The following is a 14,057-nucleotide window of genomic DNA, read 5'->3' on the forward strand; positions in this document are numbered from 1 at the left end:
AGTTTTGCTAAGTGACTCTGTAGCCCTGCTAGGTTTGGAAAACACCACAAGTCACTATGGAAATGAAGAACTCTAAAGCAATCCATGGGTTCTCAGGGTGACTTGTGCAAGAAAAAGAGGCCAACTTAACAAAACCGCAGATGTTTCTGATCCACAAGTGGTGTGAGGCTGTGTCATTCAAACCAGGTCTCATAATGAAATATTTTGTTACTGCAAAAACATAATGGTCCCCCAAGCAAGCACAATGTAGGTGAATATGACTACTGTGTTGAGTGTGGCTGTCATAAGAACCTGCAAAATACTGCCTGAAAAACAAAATACTATAAAGAGCAGATATCCCATCTCTGTTTACTGTTCACCTCTATTAGTTTCTCAGTAAAGAACAAATTTTGGTTGCAGCTTTTCTGACAAGTTGCAATGCAGACATAACACTGGATCTCTGGAACTGTGGTTAACAAATCAACAGCTAGTTTCAGCAATATGTGATCCCTTAATTAGAAGAGTTTGTCAGTGCTAACAATAACACAGGCTTAAGCAAGCTAAGATTTTCACTGTCTAGGTTTATACCTGAAGTAGTTTTCTGACCATGGTAAGCCCTGTATAGCCCAAACTAGTATGAACACTGAAACCATGGTTAAAAGGGAAGGAGTGTCCACTATGGCTAGCACAAAACAAGGATTATGTCTGTACTAGCCCAAACAGAATCAAGTAACCAAGCAGTACTAATCTAGCAACATTAAAACTTGAAACAACATCACCGTTTCAGAACAATTACCTGTACTTCTGGTGGAGTAAGGCAACTTTTTGAGTTGCTTCTTCCAGGATCTTCTCATCTTGCAACCAGCCCTTAAGAATGGAATAGAAATCTTGAACCTTACTCCTATGTAAAGTCATAGCAACCTAAACTTTAATGACTTGATACAATAAACAAAATAAAAAAATTAGCATGTACCAATACTTCAGCTGCATTACAGAATTATGCACCAAACTGTCAAGAAACTGTTTATGCTCAACTTCCTAATGGATAAAGATGCAGACCACAATCACTTCTCAGCTTTGACACAATATCGAGAGGAAAAAGAAATTCCAAGTAATTTAACCATGATCCATATCAGGTATGAGCTGAAGTTGTATATAAATCTGTTGTTAGCATTTTCAGTGTCACAAACTACCTGTCTGCCCCAGGACAAAAGTGGTTCAGATGAGGTTCATAGGTGCATGCAGTTCTTGTTGTTGGGAATACCAATACCTATTACTCAGTATAAAACATATGCCCAATTCATTATGTTTTTGCACAGCAACAATAGTTTTGCATAGCAACTGATTTGCATGTGCAAATATAAAGGGATTTGAGAGCTGTTTTCTAGTTCTGAAGCTTTGCTGTTTAGAGAACTGCTGAACTTGGTTTATTTAAGGTATTTATATGCCACTTCACAGGCAAAGCTCAAAGTAGTTTATGTCTATAATAATAAAAGATGTGTGTCTGTTAGTCTATACCATAGTGCAAAAAATGTGCAAGCCTAGATACATGAAACTTGGCATGGATATTATCTGAAGTGAATGTAAATCTAGATACACTTGCTAGTAAGATGTTTTGCTAGTTATTAAAATAATAACTGCAAAGTCATGCAACAAGAAAACAAATGGAAACAATATTTCTCCTCCTTCAGGAAAAGATGGTACCAAAGTAGCCCTGAGCTGGCAGTAATACTGCAGGACTTGGAAGCATCATGAAATATTTCTTTGCCTGAATCCCACATTGGGCAAAATTTCATCAGCAGGATGAAAAATTAATGGGATATTTTAATTTCTCCCAGTTTTCATTGGCCTTTGTTCTACCACTACCACTATAACAAGCCTGAGGAACAAGAACAAATTTTCCAATAAACTTTTTGGATAGGGAAGAACAAGATACTCCTCATTTTGAACAATGATTTTTACTTTTTAAATTGATAAATCTTCTGAATCATTTCTGTATAAGTACTGAAGGGCGCAATCCAATGAGACTAGCCACAACCCTCCAAATCGAAAAGTTTCTAGACATGCTATGCAAGAAGGGAGGGGCACAGAGGTGAAAGCCCCCTTTGGGTGCCTCCTGCCCTGCAAAGCAGACAGTTTTGGATGACTGACTGTGGTACTTCAGAGCATGAGCAAAGAGACTGAGGTGCTGCCAAGATGCATCATAGCTTGGTGGCACTATTCTTGCCCCTCCCCATGAAAAAGCCCATACACCCCTTCTCTGTGCAACCTCATAAGAGCAACTGCATTAGAATGCAGTTCTTTTCACGCCAGTTGCAGGTGGGGTTTCCCAATCCCAGACCTGGGGAAAACTCTGCTGGACACTGTCCAAAGGGGCACAGGATCATTCTGCCCATGATTTACAATAAAATAATGATTAAAACAACATATTTGTTTGTTGCTTCAAAAAACAAAATAGCCATAGCAACCACCATGAAGAATTTGTTCACTTCTTTAAAAACCCTTGTCAATTTTGTTTTTATTTCTAGAAATCTCTAAAGACAAAGTTGAGGAAAAAGAGGGAAGAAGAAACAGATTCTTACCACAGGAAACAAGGCAAATCTCTGTAGAAACTCCTGTGATTCATACTGGTCATAATCTCCAAAATCAGCTGAGGAATTAAGAGAAAACAAGCAGGAATTAAACATTTATTGCCATCAGGAAGAATTTCTCCTGGTATCAGTCCTATTATGAATCATGTGAAGGATAAGCAACAAACTATGTGCAAAACTATGAAGTGTCTGGAGTAGTTCCCTATTCTATAAAAGTTCTGGAAGTGGTATAAAAGAGACAGCTTGGTTTGGTGCCCTTTGGTTTTCCATCTGGGAAAAGGGTTATAGAAATCAAGGCATTTTACACTGCCTAAAATGTGCAAGAACAATTCCAAATGAATTATTTCTTAAATGACCACGATTAAAGAGCCAGCCAAGGTTAAATAAAAATATGACAGCATGTTGTTATATAAACGAGCTATTTCCATTCATTTGTTAGCTCTCATAGGCAAAATAACATTCTCCGCATGTTTTTCGCAGCACGTAAGATTATCATCCTCAATAAGTGAAAGGGGAGGAAGCAAAAAAGAGGGAGGTGGGGAGAGAAACAGAGGCATGCTTCATGCCACCCACATCTACAAGCCATCTTCATAGCTGGTCAATTCTCTGCCATACAGCAGCTGCACCAAAGTGTGCTATTAACTAAAGAGCACGCAGAACAGTCCTACCAACAACATCTCAAAGATGGAAATGCAGCTGCACTTGAACACCTTTCTCCTCAAACTAAAGATCACTGTCTGAACATCCTGCATTGACAATGGTGCTACTCTGTTGGAAGTAACTACAGTTCATTTAGTCAGCAGCAGCCTATTGGCTACTGACTAATAAAGCACAAGGGCTCTTTGATTAAAGATATATTATAAAAGTATGGCTGATAGTTTGTTCAAAAGGTACCACTGCATCTGCACTGCCTAGAATCACAGGCTGTGGGACAGGAAGGCACCGATGCGTATGCACACATGCAGCCGTGCAGCAGGGACAGGGCTGGCATCAGGACACTGGCATTGCGGAACACTTGCCAACGTCCTTGCACTAGAGAGCCAACTGAATGGCCTTGGCACCCTGGGGCCTGGCTCCCATTCCTGTTTGTTGCAAGTGACAACTTATGTGAACAGGCTGGCTGCCACAGAAGGAGCACAACAAGCACTTCTTACCCTCTCTGTTTGGGCAGCTGTACAGGTTAGGCCCAGAAGGGGGGAAATCTCCATGGGAGGTTAAGCAGATAGCAGTAAATCAGAAAACCTTTTTTCATGGTCCCCCCCTCCCTCAAGTTGTGGAATACTCTCCACAGCAACACCTGCTGTCATCTGGTGTGCCCGCAACTGGAGTATTGTGTTCAGTTCTGGGCCTCTCATTACAGGAAGGATATAGCCAGGTTAGAGTCAGTGCAGCGCAGGGCAACAAGGATGGTGGCTGGATTGGAGGGAAAGCCATATGAGGCGAGACTGAAGGAACTGGGCCTTTTTAGCCTGGACAAGAGGAGACTCGAAGGGGATCTGTTGGCGATATACAGGTATGTGAGGGGGTGTCACATGGCGGTGTGTAGAGACCTGTTCTCCCCTGCAGAGGGCAGGACACTCTCCAATGGAGCAAAGCTCAGGGAACCAAGGTTCAATTTAGATGCCAGGAAGTACTTCCTGCCGGTTAGGACCCCGAGGCTATGGAATGGGCTTCCACGGGAGGTGGCTGAGGCCCCATCAGTGAGGGTGTTCAAGGATAGTCTAGACATGCACATGGTAGGCATGTCGTGAACAGAGCCAGCTAGAGCTGGGGGTCAGATTAGATGGCCTGGGAGACCCTTTCCGACTCACTCTGTTTCTCTGTTTCTTTTTGGCACCAAGTTAAGAGTGTATTTCCAGACTGTATTTTTTTTTTTTTTTTGTAAATGCATCAATTGAATTGTTTGATTCTTACAGAAGCTTGATTTGTTTACAGTCACTGTACTTTGGTGGAAAGTGTTTGTAGACTGTGTACATATTAAAATTATTCCGTGTTGCCTTGCCTTTTTTTAAAGGGAAAGATGGCTAAAAATCCAAGAGTAAAAATTTATCAGGAACAGGTACCAAAAATAATAACTGTACACAGCTGGAGCATTTGGCAACATGGAAGGAGGTCTACTTCCTGCCACAAAGGGCTTACATTCTACACTGCCCTAGAGGTGGGTGTCAGGGTGGCGAAGAGTGATAAAGTGAGAGCAGGGTGGGGAAAGCTATCGATGGCTACCAGTCATGATGGGTATACAGTGGTACCTCGGTTCATGAACTTAATTCGTTACACGATTCTGGTTGCGAACCAAATCGGTCATGAATCGAGTCAAATTTCCCCATAAGGTTCAATGTAAATAAGGTTACTCCATTCTGAACCATGTGTAATTTTTTTAACCAAAAACTATGAAACAAAGTACAGTATGAAGAGTACAGTATGAAGAGAGAGAACACTAACCTTGCTTGAGGTGATTTCTGGTGTTGAGGACAGGAAGGTGGGTGGGGAGGAGGTTACTGTTTAGAGGGACAGTCTGCAACCACGATCTCGACCAGAGGAAGCCGCGACCACGTGTCAGAGTGAACATGAACGCGGCCATCTTCCCCACATGAACACGAACGTGACCATCTTCCCTGTTCAAACACGTGGTCATGGTGCGGGGAAGATGGCAGCGATCATGTTCATCACCCGATGCGGAGTTCGTGAACAGAAGCAAAATTTTGCCAAACTTTCTGTTCACAAACCAAATTGTTTGTGAACAGAAGTGTTCGTGAACTGAGGTATTACTGTATATTACATACCTCCAGCATCAGGCACAGTATGCCTCTGAGCACTAGTTGCTGGAAACACAAATAGGAGTGTGCTACTGACTGGCCACTGCGGGACAAAATGCTGGGCTAGCTGACCTTTGGTTTGATCTAGCTGAGGTTGGGAGAGGGATTTTCCTAGGTAGGGAGAGGGAAGAATGCTTATGCGAATGGGGCAGCATACAAGTTTCCCAAATAAATAAGAGCCAACATGCAAACTGGAAACAAACTTTTTTTCAAACAGACAAAGGAAAAAAGTTTGTAATGCAAAGTTTAGCACATGCTCAAAGTGTGCTGCAATCATCTTACTATTTTCTAAGAACCACAGCAGACCACAGTAGATAATGCCACTGGTGTTTTGATTCAAAAGGGTAGAGTCTTTGTGCACACACGCACGCACGCACATGCATACGCTCATGCAGGCACACACTAGCATGGATGTAAACATGAGGATTGTAATCGTAATTCCGAGATGTTAAGGAGTCCTTCTCCTTCAATGGGCCAGATATACCAATGGAGAACAGCACATTATTGCACAGCACTGTAGAAAATAACAGCAATTTTCAGCACTCTGGCCAGACACATTATTAAACATATTCCTGCATAGCACAATGTTATCATTACACCTTGGAAAACACGTTTACTACAAGCTGTGATCCTGCAACAATCTAGGCACAGCTGTGTTTTAATGGTCTCGATTAGTACAGAGAAAATTGGCATTCTCTGTAATGTATCACCCAGATCAAGTTCTCTGAGGTCCAGTTCAAAGACATAATCTTCCTATACTAGGAAAAAACCCCTTTATTAACGAGAGCTAGGGTTATATAGAATCCAACTGTGTCACGGTGTTTGATTAAACTCCAAAATATGTGTGATGTAGTTGGCATTGACTCCAAATTTCTTCAAAATAAAGGGTTAGTGATCATAGATGAGACATAAAACCATAGAAAGGAACTATCTGCAGTCAATAGTGACCTCGATATTAATAAGCAGGATTAATAAGCACATGAACAATAATTCAGATACACCAGATTAAACTCACTATAAATTTCAAAAGGAACTGTAGAAACTAAACAGAGGTTAGTAATAATATTGCAACAAAAATATTAAAGTGCATATTGTTAACATGGGAACAGCAATTTGCTTCATATTCAGTGTTCAGACTATGAATGCTGTTGCTTATGTAGACAATATGGTAGGACTAACAAAAGATTATGAGGTATGAGCATACTTAGAGAAATTCAAGGTTAGCAGAAGCATAACAAAAATCTATAGGGAAAAAATCCTAATAGGGGAATCTCCAAAACAAGTCAATTAAGACTCAGGCACCCAATACAGACTGACTGTTCATTGTGTGAATCAAATAGACAGAATGTGATGCTAAACAACAACGCTCCATTTTGCTGCAGGTCCGAATTAGAAAAGATAAGCATTCCAGGCACCATATGATGGCTTGGAAAACTCCTTCCACGGTAAGAGTCAGCTCTCCAACTTCAGAAGTCAGAGATCTGCCCTCACCCACATTGCAGCTGATGCAGAAAGAACAATGCCAGCTGTCTCTTTACAATCAGAAGATTGTAAAAGCTGAAGCTCAGAGAGCAGGACAAGCAGGGTGTACTGGTGGACGAGGAGGGTAAAAAGACAGAGTGCACAGGATAGGATTTGTCCTGAGCCTGCTCCGACATACCTCCTTCCTGCACCAAAGCGTCCTCAGACCACCTAGGAAAAATAAAGGAGACCAGAAGACAGGGAGGCAAAATCACCTCTGCCACTCCTCCTGCCCTGCCAGTTTCAGCCCTAGCAGGGCGCAGAAATCTTAGAAACATAGAAACAGAGCAAGTCAGAAGGGGCCTCCCGGGCCATCTAGTCTGACCCCTGGCTCCAGCCGGCTCCCCTCACGACATGCCCACCACGTGCATGTCTAGCCTATCCTTGAACACCCTCACCGATGGGGCCTCAACCATCTCCTGTGGAAGCCCATTCCATACCCTAAGGAAGCCACCAAGCGATAAAGGCACAGTCCAGAGCGCTGCAGCCTGCATTACTTACACAGCGTATCCTTCTGAACTCTAGTTCCTGGAAATGTTACCCTCTTCTCTTTCCTAAATTTCCCCACATTCCTAGAAATGAAATCCTGAGAGGACCATGAAGCACCATTATTCTAAATACAAAGTGCTATTAAGAAAGTAAGAAACACGACCAACCAGTTCCTATCCCATGTGGAGGAAATTAGAAACTAGCTGTCACACAGAGCCACTGTAAAGCAGCAGATATAGTGCCAAACTTGGAAAGGCAAATCCTAGGGTCACTCAAGGTCAATTAAATTCCAACAAAGCCAAACAAATTTCCACACAGCTACAGAAATCTTTAGGCAAGACACATCCTCTCAACTTTTTTATTGTTGCTAGTTGTGAAGTCACGCCCAACCCATCACGACCCCATGGACAACATTCCTCCAGGCCTTCCTGTCCTCCGCCATCCTCTGGAGTCCACTGAAGCTCACACCAACTGCTTCAGTGACTCCATCTAGCCACCTCATTCTCTGCTGTCCCCTTCTTCTTTTGCCGTCTATTGTTCCCAGCATTAGACTCTTCTCCAGGGAGTCCTTCCTTCTCATTAGGTGGACAAAGTATGTGAGTTTCATCTTCACTTTCTGGCCTTCTAAACAGCAGTCAGGGTTGATCTCCTCCAGGACTGACTGCTTTGATTGCCTTGCGGTCCAGGGGACTCTCAGGAGTCCCCTCCAGCACCACAATTCAAAGGCCTCAATCCTTCGGCGCTCAGCCTTCCTTATGGTCCAGCTTTCACAGCCATACATTGCAACCGGGAAAACCACAGCCTGGACTATATACACTTTTGTCAGCAGGGTGATGTCTCTGCTTTTTAGTATGCTGTCTAGATTTGCCATAGTTTTCCTCCCCAGGAGCAAGCATATTTTAATTTCTTGGCTGCAGTCACCATCACCTTAGCTTACCTCAAAAGGTTATTATAAAGCTAAAAAGCTACTCTGAGTTCTTCAACAAATGACAGAGTACAAATATCACTAGATAACAGTGTCATATAAAGGTTTGTTTTTAATGGCAAGTGTTCATTTACTGAAAGAGTAAAAAAACTGTGGTTTACAGCTGTTTCCAGTCTGCCAAGCAGTCTTCCTGAATGGTCAGTGGCCTCACAGACCAACTATGGGTTGAAAGAGAAGCTTTTGCAGACCTAACTGATGTGTGGCACCTGAGAAAAGGTAAATATTACAGATTATTAGGAAAGGGATGAAAACTGAAACTGCCAGTATTGCACTGCTTTTACATGCAATATATGGTGAAAGTACACTTCTTGTCACTCCTCCTAAAAAAGAATATTGCAAAGCCGGAACAGGCATGGAAAATGCAACCAAAATGAACAGGCAGCTATAGCAACCCCACTACAAGGAAAGATGATGTCTGCAGCTTTCTAGCTTAGGGGCAAAAGCAGTTAAGGAGGGACATGATGAAAGTGTGTAAAACTATACATGATATGGAGAAAGTAGGTAGGGATTCAGTGTCGATCCACGAAGTTGTATCATGGGAGATCCAGGAGAGACAAAAGAAAATACATTTTCACATAACAGATAGTTAAACTATGGAAATTGCTAACACAAGACTAGCAGTAGTGATGACCACCCACTCTGAAGGCTTTAAAGGCCGACCAGACAAACTAATGAAGGACAAAGCTATCGATGGCTACTAGTTATGACAACTATATTCTACCTCCAGACTAAGAGAGAGCATCCCTCTCAATGTCAGCTAGGAAAAAAACAGGAGGAGAGTTTTTGCTTGGGTTTTTGCTCAAGTTCTGCTTGTTGGCTTCCTATAGGTGCCTAATATGTAGGAGACACCTAAACCCATTAGGTGCTTGGCATAATTTCAAGCCTCTTATGTTCTCTATAATCTTATGTTCTGATTGTTCAACAGCAGAAATGCTTTTGCAGGAGCTGTTCCAGATGGCCCAGAAAGAGCCCATGAGACATGCACCAGCAGCCCAGCATGCACGTACGTATGCATGCATGCACGCAAGCAAACAGCCATACACATTTTCCACTGCTAGAATCAGTTAGACGTGATCACAGCTGTGAAGGTTACCTTGAACAGCTAAGCCAGCTAGATGAATTGCTTGCTCAAATGTGCAAGGAATGTTTCCTTCTAAGATGTCTTTCTTCAATTGTAGATAATACTGGTATCTATGGAAAGAGAACACGTTTGTTTTTCCATTACTTCTGATTCATGGCAATGCAGCTACTCAGCAATATTCTACGACTACAAATATATATATCTTACTCCCTTGCCATCCACCAATTTAGACAGTAAGGAAACCAAGACAAGGGCCTGTATTTTTCATTGACATAACTCTACACCTCTATGATCACACCCTCTCTATGGAAGGAGGATTATAGCTCAGTGGCAGAGTACCTGCTTGCATGTTTAATCTCTGACATCTCTGATTAAAAAATGATCAGGTAATAAGTGATTGTAAAGCTCTCTGCTTGAAAACCTGGAGAACTGCTGTCAGTCACAGCAGAAAATATTGGAATAAATGGTCTAACCTGGCATAAGGCAACATCCTGTGGTCCTAAATAATAAACAAAAAGAAGCAGATAGATTATTGTAGTGAGACCTTTCAAGTCCAAATTCCCATTTCACACACAACGGTCTTAATGTAGCAAACTGTTTCTCATCTTATAATTTCTCAATTGTCCAATATTCTCTTCATCCTCATTCCTCACCCTTTCAGGGCACTGGTACTAAGTTCTACTTTCTAGTAACCCAATCACATTTTCTCTGGAGGCCCCTGATCTTTCAGATGTTGCCTAATGCCTTCTTTACATGCCCAAGAAGAATTCTCTCTAGGGAAGTGGTGACCCATATCACCATGAAAAATACCACCAGGCAGATATTCAGTTTTGAATGTCTTAACTGGGACTATGCATAGGAGCATAGCTGAGACTGTGATGTTATGCTGCATACATACTTGGTCATGCGCTCTGGGTTGAGGTCCTTGAATCTTTTTGTCCTGGAGGGTTTTCTTGGGATGGCATAAGACATTGTGCCCACCATGACAAATACAAGGCCAACCCCAAAATCTTAACTCTAGCAGATGGAGCAGATCATGTACCTGACAAGGTAATGTCAGGAAAATCAGTGATGATCTGGGAGCACTGGAGGTATCAACAGCTCCCTTGCCATGGACAAACTTCAGGCTGTATAGCTCTTATACTGGGAAAAATGTGAAACTTCTATTTTGGATGACCACAGAGGTATTTACACTTTTTGCATCTCCTCATATCTGATGCCTCTCTACACACAGCAAATGTTATAATAATAATGATGATGATGATGATGATGATGATGATGATGATGATGTATCCATCCAAGAGAAAAAATCACTACAATCACAGAATACTTCAGGCATTGGCAATATGGTGACCCCTGGATATCTTCCTTGGTGTCTACCAAGACACCCCATGATTCCCAATTTTATTTCAAAAAAAATGTTTTCATTTTCTTTACTGGCTGCTAGAATAGCCTCAAAGTGAAGTGAAAGGCTCCAACTGCTACTTTCTTAATTTTTCATGAACGCCTCCTGGCAGCTTCCATGTCCTTTGTGAGTAGCCCTCCCCTCCCATGACACCCATTTCATGGCTATGACCAAGAGACTCAAACTTCCAGATGTGCCCAAAGCCCAAAGCCCAGCCTACCCCTGGAATATTATGATCATGATTAATTTAATTTCTAAACCACTCCAACAGCTGAACCTCTCTGATTAGTTGTAGCTTGCTTAGTTGTATCTTAACTGTATCTTCCAACAGTGTTGTATCTTCCTCTTGTTGCTAGCTGAGAAATGCTGGGAATTTGGGACTTTTTCTGTTTAAATGTACATAATTGTACATTTAATGCTGATCTCATTGTACATTTAAATTGTAGCTTTATTGACATAATTCACTACCACAAAATAATAGGCAGGTGGGGAACTGCCTTATACAGTTAGACCATTACTCTGTTTTCACTGAGTGGTGATTACTTTCCAGGGTTTCAGACAAAGGTCTTTTTGTGCCCTACCTGGAGATAAATTTTATTTCTTGATGAAAATGTAGTAGTGGGAACAAGCTTGGTTATATTTTAAAGAGGATCCATCTAATTTACCAGTGATGGCAAGTCTATCAAAGGCTTTTAGTAACTATCTATCAATCTATCTATCTATCTTTCTATCTATCTATCACATTTGTATGTTGCCCATGGCCAAAGGCTCTCTGGGTGGCTCACAGTGTGCAATATAAATATATTTAAAATACATATAAAAATAAATAACAATAAGAAACAAGACCATACAACATAGTAAAATTAAAATGCATTATAAACAGGACCATATCAATAGGAAACAGAAGGAAAATAAACATATTATGACCAAGAATAATAACAAGACCAATAACAATGACCAATAAAACAGTAAACAATAAAACAGTGAACCAGCAGCAAACCAATAATTCAATCTAAAAACAGATACTAAATAAAAAAGCCTTGACTTATGATAACAACTGAATAGAATCTCCACATTCAGAGGTGGAATGCAATTGAACTGCATTTGCGAAGCAAAATCAGAAGAATGTCTTCAGTCCCCGATTATGGGTTTTCCAAAAGAACCTAGCTAGTGGCAATAGCAAACAGAATGCTACGCTATCCAGGCCTTTGGTCAGATCCAGCAGGACTATTTTTATAGAGTCCCCTTCCCTAGTATGATTTTTTTAAATTTATTTATAAAATTTGTATGCCGTCCAATTACTTGTGTCTCTGGACGGCTTACTGCATAAATAAATTGACAACCCACGATATGAGGTATGATGCCCTCCAGATGTGTTAAACTTCATCTTCAACTGTTCTCAGCCACTGTGGCCATTGGCTATACACATCTGGAAGCCACCAGGTTGAAAGAGCTGCTATACAAGCTGCCATGGAAGAAATCTGTTTCCACCACATGCACAAAACTGCCACATAATGATTTGCATCCTTTAAATGTCCAATTGCAACATGCTTGCTTACACCACTCACCTGGTAATCTCCTGCTGAAGCTGAGAGACAGAAGGCACATAAAACACCACACCGAAGAAGACAGTTGGCTCCAATGCATATTTATCCAGTTGTTTTTTCAGAGGCTTGTCCAAGTCTATCCACCTGCGCTGGTTTTGCTTGTTGAAATACCAAAGGCTAAAATAGGTGATCTAAATGGAGAAAGGGGGAAAGAAGGGGTGGCAGATGTTCAATAATAAAGCAAATTTCGAAATGAGAAAGAAGTGTAAGCAACAGGAAGCTATCCTAGCTTTCAGAATTCAGATAATTAAGACATTTAGGGAACCACTGAGAATTTCAGTGGTTCATTTTATCATTCATTTATGCAGTAACATCCAATATGTATGATCATAATGAGGATGATTAGAAGTGTTTTTGTAGGGAAAAAAATAAAAGAAGCACACAAATAGATATCACTGGGGAAGATCCCCCAACTGAAATCTGTCCTCCTGAACCTTAAGCCTTAATTTGGGCAGCAGAGCCCAATTTTTTTTTTTTTTTTTTTTTGGCTTACTATCTTCCTAATAAAACATTTTCCAACCTATTCAGATTTCCAAATATGTGCAATGGAAGGTTAATACAATAAAACAGAATAACAGTGAGGTAATAGCAGATGGAATCTTTAAAACCAGACTAAGATTCACACAGACTACAGATCCTTAACTGAAGACCAAGATTTGCACAGAGTTTAAAAAGTGTGAGTAGTCTCCAGGCCTATAGGAGCTCCACTGATTTTTGCTAGAACCCAAAAGACATACACTTAGAATTGAGGGATTCTGAAGTGCCAGAATTTAACAGATTTACAATCCTTCCACTCAAAAATCCAAGCTTTCTTCATTTCAACAGTAAAATGCAGGGTGGGGAAGGAGTCATTTAGCTGTTGCAGTCAAATGAATGGGAGTCAGGAATCTTTGCTAATTTACTATATATCACCCAGAGATCTACTAGCACACCTTCTACCTACCCCTGGATTAAAATGCCTAAGTAAATATTCTTTTTTTCTCTGCCTACTTTGAAAAAATGTAAAGTAGGTGCCAGGTATAGCCTGCCCCCCAGGAGCACTACATTATCAGGGCTGAGCAAACCTTCACACTTGTAGCTGGATGACCTACTTCTGATAAAGGTGGAACATGGAATCAGTCATCTACATGGGCAGATTGGTATGAGACTAAGTAGGCACTCTTCCAAGTATTTGGGTTACAAAATGTTTAGAGCTTTACTAGTAAGAACCAGCACCTTGAACTGGGCATGGCTGCCAATAGGCAATGAATTTCCTTCAAAATTAGCATAATATTCATAAAATGGACAGAACCAGCTATGATTGTGGGAGGTACCCTGTACTAGTAGAACCTAGCATGTGATAGTACTCTTCCTCTATCTAAGGAAGCAAGCTGAGAACAACATTTCCACATACACAATCTCTTCCAAGATTCAGTATGCTTTGTCTGCAGTAAAGTGATCAAATTACCTGAGAGTAGCAATGCCACAGGGACACTTGCCACCACGAAGAACATAAGCAGAGTCCTGCTGGGTAAGAGCAAAGGCCTATCTAGCCCAGCACTTGTTTCTACATTAGCCAGCTAATATATAGCCACCTCAACTAA

General features: G+C 41.2%; 1 protein-coding gene across 2 annotated transcripts in view; it reads right to left on the reverse strand.

The window, feature by feature from the left end:
* PTPN21 (protein tyrosine phosphatase non-receptor type 21) overlaps positions 1-14,057 on the reverse strand; it is a 74,375-nt gene that overhangs the window by 42,098 nt on the left and 18,220 nt on the right. For both annotated transcript variants that reach the window (XM_044435970.1, XM_044435969.1), the window contains exons 3-6: positions 12,436-12,605; positions 9,475-9,572; positions 2,562-2,629; positions 776-846 (exon numbers count right to left, since the gene is read on the reverse strand). In XM_044435970.1, the coding sequence (XP_044291905.1) occupies positions 776-846; positions 2,562-2,629; positions 9,475-9,572; positions 12,436-12,605 (407 nt within the window). The remainder of the gene's footprint in view (positions 1-775; positions 847-2,561; positions 2,630-9,474; positions 9,573-12,435; positions 12,606-14,057) is intronic.

This window comes from Varanus komodoensis, unplaced genomic scaffold, assembly GCF_004798865.1.
Source record: "Varanus komodoensis strain SLA01 unplaced genomic scaffold, ASM479886v1 scaffold3, whole genome shotgun sequence".
In the NCBI taxonomy this organism is placed as follows: Eukaryota; Metazoa; Chordata; class Lepidosauria; order Squamata; family Varanidae; genus Varanus; species Varanus komodoensis.